Here is a 21,160-nt window from a genome sequence, read left to right as displayed (position 1 = left end):
CTTGAGGAACTCTCATTTTTTAGTGTGTAGGGCAAAACAAGTCAGAAATTTCGAAAAGTGGAGAATTCTCAGCAACAAAAGAGTGATTCAGTTAAAATCCTATGGGCACTGGTCAAAAGTAGTGCACATAATATAGAGAATAGGTTTCCATTTGGGACGTACCTTTGTCTCTTTATTACAGAAAGGCCCAGCCAAGTGTTGCATAAACTGGCAGTACAAAGACTTCTGGTGGATGTCATTGCTACACTCCCCAGGTGTACACTCATATTGCTCCTTATATCGCCTGCTGCCAAAAAGTTAATATTCAATGTAGACCAAAAGTTTTCAATGGATTTCTTTCTCTGGCCTTAACCAAGCCTTCACCAAACCACCATATATCAATGTGATGTCAGTGGGCATTGGCATTAGCACTGCAGCTGAACTAATACAGTGTTGGGGGATGTTCAATGGAGTCGTACTGTATGTATGGCTATGCAGAGTCAGTAGTTGTGGATTCCTTCAGTGTACTCTCTGGCGGCAGGTAGCTTAGTGGTTAAGAGCGTTGTGCCAGTAACCGAAAGGTCGCTGGTTCTAATCCCCGAGCCAACTAGGTGAAAAATCTGTCGATGTGCCCTTGAGCAAGGCACTTCACCCTAATTGCTCCTGTAAGTCGCTCTGGATAAGAGCGTCTGCTAAATGACTAAAATGTAAATGTACTATGAGAGGCGACTACTGTATCCTCAGGAAAGAGACGGAATGGACAAGCAGTGGTTTGGCTTAACCCAATAAAATAAATAAAAAGATCAGAGATTATAGGATCATGAGAGGAGAGAGAAACACCCTGTATTTTCTGACACTGTCATGAATGCACGCACGCACACACACACTTTACCAAGCACAAAAACAGCAATAGCTGTATTTCATAGCCCTGGCGGAACGTTCAGAGACGCCCCAATTACAGGTCCTGACGGGACTGTTTTTCATCTGAACCTAAGCATCACGTATCCCATCAGACTGGTGTTTAACAGAGCACATCCAGACAACAACAGTACTACACACATACACCACACACACTGCCCTATAGCCGCCCTGTCAGCATCTCTCTGGGTTGAGGTGAAATACGACCTGTACTCCCAGCCAGCCTCAATGGAAAAACTGCTGCCTGTGTCTGTAAGTCATGGAGTAGCAGGACAAACACACTATATTTCACTCACATCCAACGAATGGCTGCCGGCCTATGTATGTCAGAGGGGGGATGGAAAAAGTCCAAGAAAGTTTTAAATTCATAAAGAAAGGATCCAAATGAAATATAGAGGATGTGTGTGTATATGTGCCTGTATCTGTAGTATCTCAAAATACAAGACTATATCCTGCACTATTAGTATAGTCCAATAGATCAAGACATGCCCTGTCCACCATCCACCTCCCAGCCATTAATCAGTGCTGTTCCAGTTGTGCCCAGGTGGGGGCAGGAGAGGGTAGCACTTTATTTAAACTCCACGTAATAAAGCATTTATAATGGATTAGTAAATAGTTTATTCATCATTTATTGATTACCCCCACATTTGTAAATGCTAGTAACCTAATTATTCACACATTTATAAACAACTTTTAAAGTATTTAACAATGATTCATAAGATCATTCATAAGATGTTTAATATAGGTCCTTATAAACCATTTACTAATCTTTAGTTTTAAGTATTACATATTTTATAAATGTTTTGAGTGGCCAGTGTAATTTCTCACAAAAAGAGACATGCCATCGGTATTGTATTCCAAAACAGTCACACTGTTTTAATAGTGTGACGGTACTATTACAACAGTGTTGATGTGTAACTTCAGACACTCTATGCAGAGTAAAACACCGTTTTTAGTCCGAAAATGCTAACATAAGTGTTTGATGCCACTGACTTACCAAAACCAGTGTGGATTGCATTCGCTCCTTAGAGCAGTCTAATCTTGGTTAACCCAGACCAAATTATTGCGTAACGATTGTAATTGGCTGATTCACACTTTGAGACGGAGGTCCAGGTTAAACGTACATTTTTTCTAATGTTCGCAAGTATTACCCCTTGATGTTTTTATTTTCTCCTCATGTGTCAGATTGTGGGCAGCAGAGCCAAGAGAGCAGGGTAGGACTATGGGAGGTCTTGGTTCACCTCTGCCTGCCTGGTTGCCCGTCCCACGTCAAAGCTCTTCTCAGCAGGTCTGGTCCCCCACATTATTTACATAGCCACCCCAGAGCTGCTGTCCGACAGACCCAGACCTCCACCAACACCAACCCAGAGCCCAACGCTTGCCTGTGCATTCTCCAACCTGACCACACTAACCAAACAACACACTGCACAGGTCAGCTAACTGCACTGCAGGGGCTATAAATCAACACACACAGAGGTAGAAACACACAACCGAAGGGATACACACACTCACACACACACAGAGGGAGAAAAGATCTCCCAGTGATCCAGGGGGGAAACGTGTCTGTCTCTGGGGCTAGATGACTGAACTGTGTTAAACTCAATATAACATCATATAATAACTAATTAAGAGCTAGCAGCTAGTGTGTTCTCACAGGGTTAATTAAGCATAGTATATGCCAAGGAGGCATCATAGGAGAAGGACAAGCGTGAATGAAGTAAGCTAACATACCAGTAAGGTTCTTGAATCTTGAATCATTCAGCCTCACTTTACCCCTTTTCAAAGCATTTCAAACTGTACCTGAGAGGTCTGCCTACTCTCTAAGAATAGAACGTCTATGAATAAAGTGAAGACCACCTGAAGCTATTCGTTTGGGGACTTACTTTTATACTGCATCAGAAACTGCGAAAAGACACCGTATAGAAATACATTACACTATTCAATGGTCAACACAGCCATGAAACACTATTTACCAGAGAAAGAGAGCACACAAGAGGACCTAACAGTGGTATTCAAAGTTGAGGTCACGACCCCTAGTGGGGTCAAGGGGGAACTGCAGTGATGTAATGTTTTTTGTTTTTTAAGGCCTTTTCAGATTATTGTAAAGATTATTGTGTACAAACGTTTTTGAGAAAGATAATTAGAAATGTTTTATTGTTTTGCGTAAATGTATTTCTTGGTTTCTTTTCATTTAGAAAAGGTAATTAATTGAATGTCATTTGTTGATGTAAAAAACGATATTTACCGATTTTAAGGTTGTGTCATTAGATTTGGGGTGGGGTGGGTTCACGAAAAATTCTTGAGAAAAAATGGGCCCCCAGTAATTTTGGCGGAACAAATTGGGTCCCTGCTGAAAAGGTTTGAATACCACTGACCTAAAACAACCCATTGGCATTGATTGAGGTAATGTCTGGGTATATAGCTTGGTCTATGGAGGCTCACAAAGTCTGTTTCTTTACCATGGCTGCCATCATCACTGTAGTCTTTGGTCCTGCTCTACAGGGTAGTTCTAATCACCTTGTTGAGAGATGCCATTTAGCATCCGTTTAGTATCAGTCAACAACATAACTGCTTTTAGAACTACCTACTGCCTCTTTGTGACAAGCGTCTAGAAAAGGTTTGAAAATTCTTTCAAAGCACAAGAAAATATACTTTTACTGGTATTTTTTGAGTACCTAAAAGTAGACTTTTATAAATATACTTTTTAGAGGGAAAGTTAGCCAACATGTCAGTTATAGTTAGATTTATGACTTGTATGCTGGAGTGAATTCAGCTTCATGACTGAGAGACCGCTGTTACAGTGGCTCTGCTATAAGGGCTAATAATAGAGGAACAATAAAACAGGAGCCTCGTGGAGTCCCAATGGAGCACTGGTTACATCACTGATGCCCCACCCCACACTACAGGCAATGGAAAATGAGTTAAAAGTCTGGGCATCTGAACCTGTATGAGGAACTCCTAACTGGCCCCACTGGAAAAGTGATGGGAGAGTTGCATGCACACCAAGCGGAATACAATATGCATGCACACCAAGCGGAATAAAATATGTATGTTGTATAGTTAATTCAATGTTTTTTCCTCTCACTTGTTGGCCTTTGGGACAAGAACTGGAGTCGACCATCTATCATTGACAAGTCTTCTTGATAGGAATTCTGCTAACTCACATGTCAGTTGTCAATCTCTTTAGACGGAGTACCTGGAACTGTAATTACCCTGATCCCTATATCTATATTTCTATCTGTGCCTTTATTTATCTGAGGAGAGGTTATGAAATGCAGGATGGGTGAAGAGAGAGTGAAGAATGTGAAGAAGAGGAAACAGGACATGTGAAACTCCTTATAGCTCTGTAATAATCTGAAATTAATCCTCTTAACGAGCATCATGTGTTCCTGTGGTTTATTGCTTTTTCCTGGCTCACAGTACTGCTGCCACAGGAGTCCTACACCTCAACCCTGCCCTGGCTCTACCTCCATCGCTCCCCCTGTTTCAACCCTACACCTCAACCCTGTCTGTCCCTGGCTCTACCCCATTCACTTCACCTGTCTCACCCACAGGAGCCCTACACCTCACTCCTGTCCCCCCCCCCCCCCACCCACTGTCTCACCCCAACCCTAACCCCTGTTTCTGCCTTCCTGCTGCCTCTGTCTACTCCTTTATGCCGCCATACCTCCAGCCTCCCTCTCTTTCTACCTCTGTCCTCCCCTGTCTTTCCCTCAACCCTCCCTCTATCTTTCCTCCCCCTCTTCCCTGTCTTTTCCTCTCCTCTCCTCTCCTGCTCTACCTCACCCTCTCCTCCCTCCTCCTATGCTTCTTTCCACTTTCCTCTTCCCCTCTCTACCTCCCCATTCGTACACCTCCCCCCTGTCCAGCCACCCCCATCCTGGGACAACCTATCTGCAGCACCATGGAAACTTCTGGATGATGTCATGCAATATGGCCGCCATTCAAAGGCTGACATCAGTGGAGAGAGAAGAGAACTCCTTATTCTTTCCAGGTCCTGGACCAAAAACCTGTCTCACGCTTACCTACGGTACCTATACCTCAGTCTATATCTGTGGCTAGCCCTCTCTCTCTCTCTATCTCTCTCTTTCTCTACCTCTGTCTCTCTTGACCTCTGTATCATGGTCTCTCTCTCCTTTTCTCTCGCTCTCTATCTCTCTCTCTCTCTCTCTCTCTCTCTCTCTCTCTCTCTCTCTCTCTCTCTCTACCTCTGTGGCTCTCTTTCTCTCTCTCTTCATCTCTGCATCTACATTTCTATCATTCTCTCTCCTTCACCCTCCCTCTTTCGATGTCTCTGTATTCTCTCTCTTCTGTCCTCTCCCTCTTTCTGCCTCCCCCAACCCTTTCTCTCTTATCTCACTCTTATCTCCCCCTCTCTCAACATCCCTCCATCCTTCCTTCCCTACCTCCCTCCCTGTCTCTGTCCAAGTCCCGTAGAGAGCACCTTAGAGAGCTTACAGGCTGGATCACATCTGTCCTGTCTGTATTTTCTCTCTCTCTCTCCTCTGTCGCCACAGACATTTATTTCACATAATGTTGTTTCCTGTCTACCTGCCTGGCTGTCTGGGGATGGGCCTTACTTTCCCAGGTTTTTCTTGGCACGGACAATGGGAAACGATAGCGTTTAAGATCAGGGGACACGGTCTGCCGACGCCCTCGAAAAGGTCTCTTTCTCTCTCACACACACAGACACACAAATGCACTCACACGCATACAGACACACAAATACACACACACACACACACACACACACACACAAATACACATGCCCTCACACATATACATATTCAGACATAAACGGACACACATGCACACACGCACGTGCACACACAAAACATAAAAAGAGCTTCTGATTAACGACTCTTCCTGCAGAGCTAATGATAATTACATTAAGGTTGAATAGAGATAACATAGCCATAACTACAGTACTCTATAACTCTGCAATGACTCTATAGCTAGATACTGTATCACACTGGCTGTGTAAATGATGTCACGCAATATAATCTTAAACGGTACTACTAGCTAACCCATACATTCACAGAAATACCACAGTCACACACGGTACGGTACTTAAACATAATTTAAGTGTCACGACTTCCTCCGAAGCTGCCTCCTCTCCTTTTTCGGGCAGGCTTCGGCGTTTGTCGTCACCGGCCTTCTAGCCACTGCCGCTCCTCATCTCATCATTCCATTTGTTTTGTCTTGTTTATTACACACACCTGGTTCATATCCCCTCATCAGTACCTGTATAACTCTTCCCTCTGCCCCCTTGTCTTTGTGTGTGATTGTTTATTGTGGAGGTTAGATTAGCTCGGTGGAGCTCCTTGTATTTTGTATCGGCTCCATCAGAGCGGGAGAAGGTGTCCGCCCTCGTCTCCTGCCTCTCGGGGAAAGACCTGAAGTGGGCCAACGCAGTCTGAAGTAAAGGAGGAGCCGCGTTGGACAACTACGGGGAGTTTGCTCGCCTCTTCCGGGCTGTCTTCGACCACCAGCCCGAAGGAAGAGAGGCGGGCGAGCGACTGGTCCAACTGAGGCAGGGGATGAGGACCGGCGCAGGACTTTGCCCTGGAGTTTCGTACTCTGGCGGCTGGGTCCGGGTGGAACGAGCGGGCCCTCATCGACAGATTCCGGTGCAGCCTGCGAGAGGTTGTCCGAAGGGAGCTAGCCTGCCGGGATGCCATGTTGACTTTCGACCAACTGGTGGACACGGCCATCCGGTTGGACAACCTGCTAGCTACAAGAGGACGTCCTGGAAGTGGCCTGCCCGTTTTCACCCACTTCCTCTGAAGCTGCCTCCTCTCCTTGTTCGGGCAGGCTTCGGCGTTCGTCGTAACCGGCCTTCTAGCCACTGCCGCTCCACTCCTCATCTCATCATTCCCTTTGTTTTGTCTTGTTTATTACACACACCTGGTTCATATCTCCCTCATCAGAACCTGTATAAGTGTTCCCTCTGCCCCCTTGTCTTTGTGTGTGATTGTTTATTGTTGAGGTTAGATGAGCTTGGTGGAGCTCCTTGTATTTTGTATCGCCGGGATATTTCCCTGTGTGCCTTGTTGTCTACCAGTGTGCCTGATTTACGAGTGTTTGATGCATTGCTGCGTACTGCTGTGATTTACTCTCCTGCGCCTGACTCCTTCAAAATCATTCACCACAATAAGCAGCATATCTCAAACCACAATATGTCAATGTCAACAACCTAACCACAAACCACTCCAACATAACTACCACTTTACAGCTACAGTGGGGAGAACAAGTATTTGATACACTGCCGATTTTGCAGGTTTTCCTACTTACAAAGCATGTAGAGGTCTGTAATTTTTATCATAGGTACACTTCAACTGTGAGAGAAAATCACATTGTATGATTTTTAAGTTATTAATTTGCATTTTATTGCATGACATAAGTATTTGATCACCTACCAACCAGTAAGAATTCCGGCTCTCACAGACCTGTTCGTTTTTCTTTAAGAAGCCCTCCTCTTCTCCACTCATTACCTGTATTAACTGTACCTGTTTGAACTCGTTACCTGTATAAAAGACACCTGTCCACACACTCAATCAAACAGACTCCAACCTCTCCACAATGGCCAAGAAAAGAGAGCTGTGTAAGGACATCAGGGATAAAATTGTAGACCTGCACAAGGCTGGGATGGGCTAAAGGACAATAGGCAAGCAGTTTGGTGAGAAGGCAACAACTGTTGGCGAAATTATTAGAAAATGGAAGAAGTTCAAGATGACGGTCAATCACCCTCGGTCTGGGGCTCCATGCAAGATCTCACCTCGAGGGGCATCAATGATCATGAGGAAGGTGAGGGATCAGCCCAGAACTACACGGCAGGACCTGGTCAATGACCTGAAGAGAGCTGGGACCACAGTCTCAAAGAAAACCATTAGTAACACACTACGCCGTCATGGATTAAAATCCTGCAGCGCACGCAAGGTCCCCCTGCTCAAGCCAGAGCATGTCCCGTCTGAAGTTTGCCAATGACCATCTGGATGATCCAGAGGAGGAATGGGGAGAAGGTCATGTGGTCTGATGAGACAAAAATAGAGCTTTTGGTCTAAACTCCACTCGCCGTGTTTGGAGGAAGAAGAAGGATGAGTACAACCCCAAGAACACCATCCCAACCGTGAAGCATGGAGGTGGAAACATCATTCTTTGGGGATGCTTTTCTGCAAAGGGGACAGGACGACTGCACCGTATTGAGGGGAGGATGGATGGGGCCATGTATCGCGAGATCTTGGCCAACAACCTCCTTCCCTCAGTAAGAGCATTGAGGATGGGTCGTGGCTGGGTCTTCCAGCATGACAACGACCCGAAACACACAGCCAGGGCAACTAAGGAGTGGCTCCGTAAGAAGCATCTCAAGGTCCTGGAGTGGCCTAGCCAGTCTCCAGACCTGAACCCAATAGAACATCTTTGGAGGGAGCTGAAAGTCCGTATTGCCCAGCGACAGCCCCGAAACCTGAAGGATCTGGAGAAGGTCTGTATGGAGGAGAGGGCCAAAATCCCTGCTGCAGTGTGTGCAAACCTGGTCAAGACCTTCAGGAAACATATGATCTCTGTAATTGCAAACAAAGGTTTCTGTACCACATATTAAGTTATGCTTTTCTGATGTATTAAATACTTATGTCATGCAATAAAATGCAAATTAATTACTTATAAATCATACAATGTGATTTTCTGGATTTTTGTTTTAGATTCCGTCTCTCACAGTTGAAGTGTAACTATGATAAAAATTACAGACCTCTACATGCTTTGTAAGTAGGAAAACCTGCAAAATCGTCAGTGTATCAAATACTTGTTCTCCCCACTGTATATGTTCAGATCAGGCTCTGCCTCCTTGGGAAGCCTCACAGGCAGACAACAACATTATTGTTCACAGTAATTCCTCTATTCACACTCTGCAGGTAGGGGTTAGAGACTCTCTCATCGCTCATTCTGTCTCTCTTTTTCTCTCTTTTTTCTCGGTGCTTTCTTACAAGATTGCATTGCCATTTTAGTCATTTAGCAGACTCTCTAATCCAGAGCGTTCATCTTAAGATAGCTTGGTGAGACAACCACATATCACAATCGTAGTAAGTACATTTTCCCTCAAGATGTTGTACTGGAAATGTGCAGGAATCTGACCAATTGAATTAAATGGCCCTGCCACTGAAATCAAATATGTTTTTCTTTGTTTTCCTGCTCACCACCTTTTAGCTGTAGCCTCTGGCCTCTAAACTCCATCAGACTAAAGTAAAGTAAGGGAACAGGGAGTGAGGGAGAGAAAGAGGAGAGAGAATAAGTGAGGGAGAGAAAGGGGAGAGTGCTAAGCATCATTTGGAAACTATGTGGCTTATTTTCCATTTTCTGTCTGTGCTAGAAGCCTGTCCCGTCTCCGAACTGGGCTGGCAGACACAGAGCAGCAGGAGAGAAAGTTTAAACATCTTTCACAAAATGTCTGCATGTTCTGTTCCCAAGTTAACGGTTAGGCTGTTATTGTGGGTTTGGGTTGCTTGGGTTGCTGGATGTGATTTGTGTTGACTAGGAAGGATGCTATAGGCTACAACAAGAAGGATGCTCTCAATGGTACAGCTGTGGAATTTTTTTAGGAATTGAGGGCCCATGACAAACCTTTTCAACCTCCTGAGGGGGAAGGGGCGCTGTCGTGCCTTCTTCATGACTGTGCGTGTGTGAGCGGACCATTTAAAGTCCTTAGCGATTTGGTCACCGAGGAACTTGAAGCTCTCGACTCGCTGCACCGCAGCCGAGGGATTAACACTGAGGGGCCGTGGTCGCCCCCCGTTTCCTGTAGTCCACGATCAGCTCCTTGGTCTTACTGGCATTGCGGGAGAGGTTGTTGTTCCGGCCCCACTCTGCCAGGTCACTCACCTCCTCCCTGTAGGCTGTCTCATCGTCGCCGGTGATCATGTCTACCACCGTCGTGTTGTCAGCAAACCTAATGATGGTGTTTGCAGTCGTGGGTGAACAGGGAGTACAGGAGGGGACTAAGCACACGCCCCTGTGGGGCCCATATGTTGAGGTGATGTTGCCTACCCTCACCACCTGGGGTCGGCCCGTCAGGAAGTTCAGGATCCAGTTGCAGATGGAGGTGTTCAGTCCCAGGGTTCTAAGCTTGGTGATGAGCTTAGAGGGAGCTACGGTGTTGAACACTGAGCTATAGTCTATGAACAGCATTCTCACATAGGAATTCCTCTTATTGAGGTGGGTGAGGGCAGTGTGGAGTGCAATTGAGATTGTGTCGTCTCTGGATCTGTTGGGGCGGTATGCAAATTGGGGTGGGTCTAGGGTGTCTGGAATGATGGAGTTGATGTGTGCCATGACCAGCCTTTCAAAGCACTTCATGATTACAGCTGTGAGTGCTACAGGGCGGTAGTCATTGTGGCATGAAACCTTAGAGTTCTTGGGAACAGGATTGATGGTGGTCATCTTAAAACATGTGGGCATTACAGACTGGGACAAGGAGAGGTTGAAAGTTACAGTGAATGTACCTGCCAGCTGTTCTGCGCATGCTCTGAGAACACGCCATGGAATACCATCGGGCCCCGCGGCCTTGCTGGTATTGACCTGATTAAAGACTTTACTCACGTCAGCCTTGGAGATCAAGATCACCCAATCTTCTGGGTCGGTGGCGGCCCTCAAAAATCTAATCAAATCAAATTGGCACGATGTTGTTATTGTCAAAGCATGCATAAAATGCATTGAGTTAATCTGGTAGAGAGGCTTCGTTGGGCAGATCACGGCTAGGTCTTCCTTTGTAATCCGTAATGGACTGTAGCCCCTGCCACATGCGGCGGGCGGCGGAGTCTGTGTAGTAAGATTCCATCTTCTTCCTATATTGTTGTTTTGCTCATTTGATGACTCTGTGGAGGTCATAGCGGGACTTCTTGTACTTGTTCCTGTCCTCAGCCATAGCCTCGTGGTTGTCTGCGATAGTCCTGTGTGCGGTAGCCCTGTCCTTTAGTGGTTAAGAGTGTTGTGCCAGTAACCGAAAGGTCGCTGGTTCTAATCCCCGAGCTGACTAGGTGAAAAATCTGTCGATGTGCCCTTGAGCAAGGCACTTAACCCTAATTGCTCCTGTAAGTCGCTCTGGATAAGAGCGTCTGCTAAATGACTAAAATGTAAAATGTAGTGCCAACTGCAGTGTAAATCCAGGGCGTTTGATTGAGGAAGCAGCGAAACTTAACAGTGGGGACAACGTCATTTCCTAATGAAGATGGTTAGCTCGTTGATGTTATCGGCGGAGTCACAAAACATATTCCAATCAGCGCTAGCAAAACAGTCCTGTAGCATAATCTCTGACTCTGGAGACCATTTCTCAAAAGAGCGAGTCATGAGTAATTCCTGTTTGAGCTTCTGTTTGTAAACAGGAAGCAGGAGTAAGGCTACATGATCTGATTTGCCGAATGGCGGATGAGGGAGGGCCTTGTATGCTTGCTTGTTGGTACCCCTAGTGGCGATGGAGACGTGTTGATGGAAGTTGGGCATCACGTGTCATAATAACGCGGAATTAACATCTCCAGCAACCAGAAAAGCAGCCTCTGGATTTACGTTTTCCTGCTTGGTTATGGCCTTGTACAGTTCGTTAAGTGCCAGCTTGTTATTTTTCTTGTCCTGAGATGGAATGTATACAACAGTCAAGATAACAGCTGAAAACTCCCTCGGTAGGTAAAAGGGTTGGCATTTGACCATCAGGTATTCCAAGACGGGTGAACAATGGGTCGACACTTCCACCGCGCTCGAGTCAGCACTCCAGTTGTTGTTGATGAAGAGGCAAACCCCTCCCCCCCCTCGATTTCCCGACTCCACTGTCCTTTCGGCACGGTGAATGAAGAATCCATTGAGTTGGATAGCCATGGGGAGTATCTTGTCCGAGAGCCATGTTTAAGAAAGGCAGAGAATATTGCTGTTTTGAGAGTCCCGTTGATAGCAAATGCGCGATCGGAGGTCATCCATCTTATTATCAAGTGACTGTACATTCGCCAGTAGAATGGAGGGAAGAGGTGGCCAGTTATCCCTTTGCCTTAATCTCACCAGGATCCCCCCTCTCTTGCCTCTGTAACGCCGGCACTTCCTCTTGGGTAGCCTGAAAATTGGGTCGGAATTACAGAAAGAGCCCTGGGCAGATGAGTCGAAGTCGAAGTTGAAGCCAAAATTGAGGTAAGTAACTGCCAATCTGATGTTCAAAAGTTATTGTCGGTTGTAAGAAATGAGAGCGGATACATTTCGAGAAAATAAAGTATAAATAAACTACAAAAGAATCACAAAATAGTGAAGTTGGGTCGGCGCTTGCAAAACAGTGGCCATACAGTACGGCGCCATCTTTTTCACACCACAACCAGACAAATATACCACTTATATCTGACAAATGTGCCAAAGTGATTGAAAAAAACTGTAATGTCAACGCCATCATGAACTACACCCAATACCAGGACATTTTTGCCAAAAACCTGTTTGTGGATCTTCCAGCAAGACAATAACCCCAAGCACACATCAAATTCCACAAATAAATGGTTAATTGACCACAAAATTAACATTTTGCAATGGCCATCTCAGTCTCCGGACTTGAAGTCCCATTGAAAACATGTGGTTTGAATTGAAGAGAGCAGTCCATAAGTGCAGACGAAGGATATCAAGGATCTGGAATGATTATGTATGGAGGAATGGTCTTAGATCCCTCCCATATGTGTTCTCCAATCTCATAAAACATTTGAGTAAAATGCTCAGTGCCGTTATCCTCGCAAGGGGAGGGTGCCAGAGTATTGAAAACAAGGGTGCCAATAATTTTGGTCATGACTGTATGTGTGCACATTGCACTTCAAGCATAGACTGCAGGTTAACAAAAATCATATAGCAAAAGAGTTATCCCTATAAAACTATTTATCAATCAAATAAGTTAAGTATCTTTGGGCTATATGAAGTGGATCGTAGAAGTTATATGACACATAGGCTGTGTTTACACAGGCAGCCCAATTATTATATTTTGCACAATTATTGGACTAATCTGATCTGATTGGTCAAAAGATCAGAATTGGGCAGCAAGTGTAAACGCAGACTATACAGTACATCCTTCAATCCCATATGAGCTGTTTTATGCCACATCCTCATATCCCTCTTTCCCTGCCAAACCTAGGGGATCCAGAAGGAGTGATGTCATAGTTGTTCCACATTGTCTGTTCTCCTCCAGAGAGAGCGGTGGAGGTCAGAGGTGAGTTGGAACAGCATCAGTCCCATCAGTCAGACTGTGTTTAATTATTATGGAGCGCTTCGCCCCTAATCCTCCTTATACAAGCACACGGATTAACCGAGCACTGTGACAGTACAAAGACAAAAGTACCCACTGTGGGGTGCGTGTTTTATTTTAAATTGGGTGGGGGGGGGGGTTGTGTGTGTGCATTTTTATATTATCCTTTTCACAGGCCTTAGTTTAAAAAAGAACAAAAACACTGTTGACATTATCAATAAGCAACAGTTGGAGCACTTCCTTAGCCACAAAAAAAGTAACAATCAAATGTTCAAAAACAATACACCACTTCATTTTTATCTCTCTCCTATCTCTTTTCTCCATCTCTGGCATAAGCAGCAGTATTACATGCTGTGATGATTGTTAGGTCTCTCCAGCTTTGATAACCCCAGGGCCTGGCTGTCACTTATCTCCAAATCATCAACCTCTCTCTCATCTCCAACCACAAAGCACAGCTTAAAGAAAGAGGGATGGAGGGATGGAGGAAGGAAGGAATGGGGGGGGTGAACAGGCGTAACCAAATCTACCCTATCTGACTGTTGCCACGTGTTTAACGCCTCCCTTACTGTGCACAAAGATGTGGCAGTGAGTTTAGATGGAGAGAAATAAATAGAGAGAGACAGAGAGAGAGGGGAGGGGGAGACAGTTATACACAGCTGTGCAGTTCCAGAGAGGTGTTCCCCACAACACTGTACCAAGTACCTGATCTAAATCTTCACAATAATAACATAATCCAGAATGAAACTCCAGAACAAAAACCTCTTAGCATTTCAACTGGCAGAGATGACGATCTCCTCACGCCTACTTTCCACTCAACTTAAGGTTTTAGATCACAAATCAATCAATCTCACCATCAATCAATATGACTAAGCAATGGACCATTTAGAGAAGATAGCAAGACCTACCTCAAAGACTTCTTCATCAAGTATTCTAGTTCCGAAGACCACAATTCCTTTGGTGTCAATGATGGGGTGTGGGCTCCTGGACAGTTTCTGGGTGGTCTTCTTTTTACAGTCCAGGATGATGGTGACGGTCTGTTTGTGAACGCTGATGGCCACTCGGTGCCACCTGGGAAGAGGGCCAGAAGGTTAGCTCTCTCTCTCTCTCTCTCTCTCTCTCTCTCTCTCTCTCTCTCTCTCTCTCTCTCTCTCTCTCTCTCTCTCTCTCTCTCTCTCTCTCTCTCTCTCTCTCTCTCTCTCTCTCTCTCTCTCTCTCTCTCTCTCTCTCTCTCTCTCTCTCTCTCTCTCTCTCTCTCTCTCTCTCTCTCTCTCTCTCTCTCTCTCACTCTCACTCTCACTCTCACTCTCACTCTCACTCTCACTCTCTCTCTCCCACACACACATTTCACTAGAGTTATACTAACTTTAAGATGGACAAAGGGTTAGCTCACACACGTTTCACTACGCTACAGTTACTGGCTGTAGGACTTGTGAAATGCTGATATTATAACCATACAGAGGTATAGGGACATTTTGGTCAGGATAGGGATGTATGCATGGGTTCAATGTCTACACATCCGAGGGCACTGTAACACACAAAGCTCAGATACTGTTGATCTGAGGAGGTTTTATTTTATGTATAATCCAAACAGTCTTGGTTGACTGGCTATATAATAAATGATGTGTTACATAGACAGACAGCAGATTGAGATAATAAACACGTATGACCGAACACCTGCACAGAACTAAATCCCACAACGGTTCATCCACCAGACTCATCAAAGCTAGGCCAACACACACCTGCTTTCTGATTACAGAGAAGCAAGCAAGCAGCTACACTGAGTGCACATTACATTTGTTTGATATGGTGGTCCTCTGTAGTTCAGTTGGTAGAGCATGGCGCTTGCAATGCCAGGACAGTGGGTTCGATTCCTGGGACCACCCATACGTAAAAATGTATGCATACATGAATGTAAGTCGCTTTGGATAAAAGTTTCTGCTAAACGGTGTATATTGTATTATTATATGGTACAATATAACAGAGTCCTCTGAAGAGTGGCTAGTGTGATATAATGCAGTATGTGTATGACATTGTACAGTTGAAGTCGGAAGTTTACATACACTTAGGTTGGAGTCATTAAAACTTGTTTTTCAACCACTCCACATATTTCTTTTTAACAAACTATAGTTTTGGCAAGTCGGTTAGGACATCTACTTTGTGCATGACACAAGTAATTTTTCCAACAATTGATTACGGACAGATAATTTCACTTATAATTCACTGTATCACAATTCCAGTGGTTCAGAAGTTTACATACACTAATTTGACTGTGCCTTTAAACAGCTTGGAAAATTCCAGAAAATGATGTCATGGCTTTAGAAGCTTCTGATAGGCTAATTGACATCATTTGAGTCAATTGGAGGTATACCTGTGGATGTATTTCAAGGCCTACCTTCAAACTCAGTGCCTCTTTGATTGACATCATGGGAAAATCCAAAGAAATCAGCCAAGACCTCAGAAAAATAATTTCCAAATGCCTGAAGGTACCACGTTCATCTGTACAAACAATAGTACACAAGTATAAACACCATGGGACCACGCAGCCGTCATACCGCTCAGGAAGGAGAAGCGTTCATTCTCCTAGAGCTGAACGTACTTTGGTGCGAAAAGTGCAAATCAATCCCAGAACAACAGCAAAGGACCATGTGAAGATGCTGGAGGAAACAGGTACAAAAGTATCTTTATCCACAGTAAAAACGAGTCCTATATCGACATAACCTGAAAGGCCGCTCAGCAAGGAAGAAGCCACTGCTCCAAAACCGCCATAAAAAAGCCAGACTACGATTTGCAACTGCATATGGGGACAAAGATCGTACTTTTTGGAGAAATGTCCTCTAGTCTGATGAAACAAAAATAGAACTGTTTGGCCATAATGACCATCGTTGTGTTTGGAGGAAAAAGGGGAATGCTTGCAAGCCGAATAACACCATCCCAACCGTGAAGCACGGGGGTGACAGCATCATGCTGTGGGGGTGCTTTGCTGCAGGGGGGACTGGTGCACTTCACAAAATAGATGGCATCATGAGGAAGTAAAATTATGTGGATATATTGACGCAACATCTCAAGACATCAGTCAGGAAGTGAAAGCTTGGTCGCAAATGGGTCTTCCAAATGGACAATGACCCCAAATATACTTCCAAAGTTGTAGCAAAATGTCTTAAGGACAACAAAGTCAAGGTATTGGAGTGGGCAACACAAAATCCTGACCTCAATCCTATAGAACATTTGTGGGCAGAACTGAAAAAGCGTGTGCGAGCAAGGAGGCCTAAAAACCTGACTCAGTTACACCAGCTCCGTCAGGAGGAATGGGCCAAAATTCACCCAACTTATTGTGGGAAGCTTGTGGAAGGCTACCCAAATTTTGACCCAAGTTAAACAATTTAAAGGCAATGCTACAAAATACTAATTGAGTGTATGTAAACTTCTGACCCACTGGGAATGTGATGAAAGAAATAAAAGCTGAAATAAATCATTCTCTCTACTATTATTCTGACATTTCACATTCTTAAAATAAAGTGGTGATCCTAACTGACCTAAGACAGGGACCTTTTACTAGGATTAAATGTCAGGAATTGTGAAAAACTGAGTTTAAATGTATTTGGCTAAGATGTATGTCAACTTCTGACTTCAACTGTATATAATAGTTTACAAGCTTAATTACTTTCCTTTTATTTTTGGGATTTGTGTGTATTGTTTTGTATTGTTACGTATACTGCACTGGTGCTAGAAACATAAGCATTTCGCTGTACCTGCGATAACATCTGCTAAACACACTGAGTGTAAAAAACATTAAGAACACCTTCCTAATATTGAGTTGCACCCCACCTTTTGCCCTCAGAACAGCCTCAATTCGTTGGGGTATGGACTCTATAAGTTGTCGAAAGCGTTCCACAGGGATACTGGCCCATGTTGACTACAATGCTTTCCACAGTGGTGTCAAATTGTCTGGATGTCCTTTGGGTGGTAGACCATTCTTGATACACACTGGAAACGATTGAGCGTGGAAAAACCCAGCAGTGCTGCAGTTCTTGACACAAACCAGTGCGCCTGGCACCTACTACCATACCCCGTTCAAAGGCACTTTTGTCTTGCCCATTCACCCTCTGAAAGGTACACATACACAATCCATGTCTCAATTGTCCAGAGGCTTAAAAATCCTTCTTAAACCTGTCTCCTCCCCTTCATCTACACTGATTGAAGTCAGTTTAACAAGTGACATCAATAAGGGATCATAGCTTTCACCTGGATTCACCTGGTCAATCTCTGTCATGGAAAGAGCAGGTAGGTGTTCATAATGTTTTGTACACTCAGTGTATGTGTACGTGGCCAATAAAATTTGATTTGATTTGATTTAGGCAGAGTGATAAAGTATGCAGTAGGCCTACTATGGTTTCTTTTATTTTATAGTATGGTATCAGACAAGGTTAACCTACCTTACCTTTCATTGGTAAGGTTGAGTCCTCTGAAGAGGGGATAGTTTGACTATAAAGTACTATAGTGTACTATGTAATGATATCAATTTACTATATAATGACATAGTAATACTGTATGTGGAATGAGGGGAACCTACTTTCCGTTGGCCAGGTTGAGTCCTATGAAGAGGGGGGTACTTTCATATACAATGCTAAACAGTACAGTATAACTTTAGTGTATTATATGTCAAAATATTAGACAGGTAAACATACTAATACCGACGTAGTACGTACTTTCCATCAGCCAGGTTGAGTCCCCTGAAGAGGGGGTAGTCCTCTGGGCTGGGTTTGCCTGTGTGGTCCTCATACAGGAAGACAGGGGAGCGTCCCACCTCTACCCCCAGCTGCTGGATGCCCTGCTCGTTATACACAGACATGAGGAAGGACTGGGAGCCCTTCTTAGGCTTCACCGTAGCCAGGATGGAGAAGTCCTCAGGGAACACATCAGCTGGGGAGGGGAGAGGGAGAGCGAGAGAGAGAGAGAGAGAGAGAGAGAGAGAAGAAGAGAGAGAGAGAGAGAGAGAGAGAGAGAGAGAGAGAGAGAGAGAGAGAGAGAGAGAGAGAGAGAGAGAGAGAGAGAGAGAGAGAGAGAGAGAGAGAGAGACGAGAGAGAGAGAGAGAGAGAGAGAGAGAGAGAGAGAGGAGAGAGAGAGAGAGAGAGAGGAGGGGGCGGGAGGTTATAATACACCAGTTCATGTGGTCCTCTGTAGCTCAGCTGGTAGAGCACGGCGCTTTTAACGCCAAGGTAATGGGTTCGATCCCCGGGACCACCCATACACAAAAATCTATGCACGCATGACTGTAAGTCGCTTTGGATAAAAGTGTCTGCTAAATGGCAACATGCTGAATATGGAGAGACAGAGGACCACACACCTGCCTGGGTTTGATGAAAAGCATTGTTTTCAAGAGAGTAACTAATCATCTAAGTAAAATCCAAATGTACAGTCCATCAAATTAAAAGGTGTACTGCACCGAAAACTGTACTATCATAATCTTCAAAGGCACACAGTCAAGAAATTGTTATGTACTGAACCAGACAGAGGAAACGGGGAAGATGATGAACATGGGACAGAGGAGACGACAACGTCTTGGACAGAGGAGACAGAGGAGACATCGTAACAACGTCTTGGAGCATCTAAAACATACAAGAGCTCATTCCAACCCTCCACCACTGCCCAGAATGCTGAACAGAACACCACAGAGACAGGAGGGATGGAGAGAAAAGTCTGGAAGAGAGAGAGAGAGAGAGAGAGAGAGAGAGAGAGAGAGAGAGAGAGAGAGAGTAGGACAGGAAGGAGTACACGGTAATGAGGATAGCATGTGGTCCCTGGGTGGCTGTCGAAAACACTTTCCCACTTTCCCAAACCCCTCTCCTCCTCTCCTCCTTTCCTCTCCTCCTCTCCAAGACCTGATCCATCCACCAGACATAGAGACAGAGAGGGGAAGCAAGAGGGATTAAAGGAGTACTTACAGTACAACAAAACACAGGTTGAAAAAGAAAGAGTAGTGAAAGGGAAGTTTCAACCCCCTCTCCCACTATTGAGGAGCCCCCGCCTCCCGCTTACCTTCATCCCTCCCTCCATCCCTTTATCTGCATGTCTAGTTTAAACTCTCCCTCCATTTTGTGAACGCCAGCCACATCTGTGAGACATACTCCCTGAGAGCAAGGCCTTGTGGGTCATTCTCAGCCCACCAACAAGGAGGAGGGCCTTGCTTCCTATGGGGCCCTCACATACATGTGCAGGTCAGACTCAGTCACCGCTCATAGCTCCCACGACTAGAGAGCTGCTTTTGTTTTAAGGGGAAATGAGAGAAGCAGCCTGCTGAGTTTATTGAAACCATCATGATCAACCATCATGACTGAATTAAGTCTTAGCATGTTAGTTGTTTTAGCAGAGTGGATTTCTAACTACAAAGGAAGAATCTGAGAGTGTGGAGCTAAAGTTATGGTGTACTACTAAACTAGCATATTGTTGGGATATATTTGCTCATTTAGACTGAGACTGAGGTTAGTAAATTCTGCAGTTGAGACGTAAAATCGTCCTATAGCTTTGTACACCTCTCCATTTATTTTCTAAGTTGACAATTTAAGGAACTCCAGACTAATAACTCCTAGTCTGGGAAGGGAAGATCTTTCCAGAACATTTGGATCAGACAGTAAAAGAGAAGCTAGGGCCGGGGCTGTGGTTGCTGTGGTTTTATAGCACCTCACAGGCCCTAACCCCCTCCCCTAGTAATGGAACCCAGGCTGTGGTCACCGTGGAAACTCAGCATTAGAGCGTCTCTGTCTCAGCCAATCAGAGGGCTCGGAGGCTAAGGTGCCTTGACAGGGGAGCAGTGGGAAGGTTCCGGAGCCTGAGGTTAGGAAGGAGCAGAAAGACACTGGAGAAAGAGAGAGGTAGTGAGGGAAGGAGGGAGGAAAGGAAAGAGAGGAGTGGAATAAGCTCTAGTCACTGATGGAAAAGTCTGGTTGTCATCATCAGATCTTTTCTATTTTCTCCACTTTCTCTCTCTCCTCCTCATTGTCTGTCAATCTCTCTTTTTCTATCTCTATCTGTTTCTCTTTTTCACTCAGTAAAGACAGAAAGACAGGCGTATAATAACTTCATGCGGTGTCCACATGTCTTGGCGGTGCATTCCAGAGGAATTATCTTTGGCTCAGAGGGAGAGAGGCAGCAGCCGCTTGAGTTTGAGTGGCAAATGCTTTGAGAGCAGAGCCGAGCATGATACGAAGAAGAAGAGGAAGATGAGAGCAGGCTACAGTAAGAGTTGCCAACTTGCCACTGGTGCATTCCTCTACCGCTCAGCTGCAGAGACCTAGGGAGGAGGAAGAGAGGGGAGGAGGAAGAGAGTCCTCAGACAACCGTTTGGAGCAGGCTAGCTAAACGCATCTCATCTCAGCAGCACAGGGAATGGCAACATCGGAGTGCTCGCTCATGAGAAGAATGATGAGACGTACATTTACATAATTTAGCAGACGTTCTTATCCAGAGCGACTTACAGGAGCAATTAGGGTTAAGTGCCTTGCTCAAGGGTACATAGACAGATTTTTCACCTAATCGGTGGCTCAGGGATTCGAACCAGTGACCTTTCAGGCACATTTACATTTTAGTCAATTAGCAGACGTTCTTATAAAGGGCAACTTACAGTAGTGAGTGCATACATTTTCGTACTTTTCGTACTGGCCAAATGCTCTTAACCGGTAGGCTACCTGCCGCGCAGACTGACAGAATAGTTTTGGGGTGACAATAAGGTGAGAAAGAGAGAGGCTGGGTTGAATCATTCCTTATTAACAAAAAAACACAGAATTCTTTCTATTCTAAATTTGAAACACTCCTGAAAGGGCACTGTTACATGACCAGGGCTGCAGTCAGTGTGCTGAAAGTCATTCCCATTAGCTTGGTGTGGAGTTAGCTCTCAGCTCTGCTGTGTTTATGAACTGTCTCCTCTCCTCCTTAACTCTAGGGACCTTTCACCCGGCTGTTACTGTGGGGACTGACATGGCCTCAGAGAACTTTCACCATGAGAGGGATCCAACTAGTGG

At 44.9% G+C, this 21,160-nt stretch overlaps 1 protein-coding gene across 2 annotated transcripts in view; it reads right to left on the bottom strand.

The window, feature by feature from the left end:
* The window catches only part of LOC121541486 (collagen alpha-1(V) chain-like), a 152,258-nt gene that overhangs the window by 68,247 nt on the left and 62,851 nt on the right, over positions 1 to 21,160 (bottom strand). For both annotated transcript variants that reach the window (XM_041850524.2, XM_045208033.1), the window contains exons 3-4: positions 17,851 to 18,064; positions 14,050 to 14,212 (exon numbers count right to left, since the gene is read on the bottom strand). In XM_041850524.2, the coding sequence (XP_041706458.2) occupies positions 14,050 to 14,212; positions 17,851 to 18,064 (377 nt within the window). The remainder of the gene's footprint in view (positions 1 to 14,049; positions 14,213 to 17,850; positions 18,065 to 21,160) is intronic.

This window comes from Coregonus clupeaformis, chromosome 27, assembly GCF_020615455.1.
Source record: "Coregonus clupeaformis isolate EN_2021a chromosome 27, ASM2061545v1, whole genome shotgun sequence".
NCBI classification, from domain to species: Eukaryota; Metazoa; Chordata; class Actinopteri; order Salmoniformes; family Salmonidae; genus Coregonus; species Coregonus clupeaformis.
This window is presented reverse-complemented; position numbering and strand designations above follow the sequence as displayed.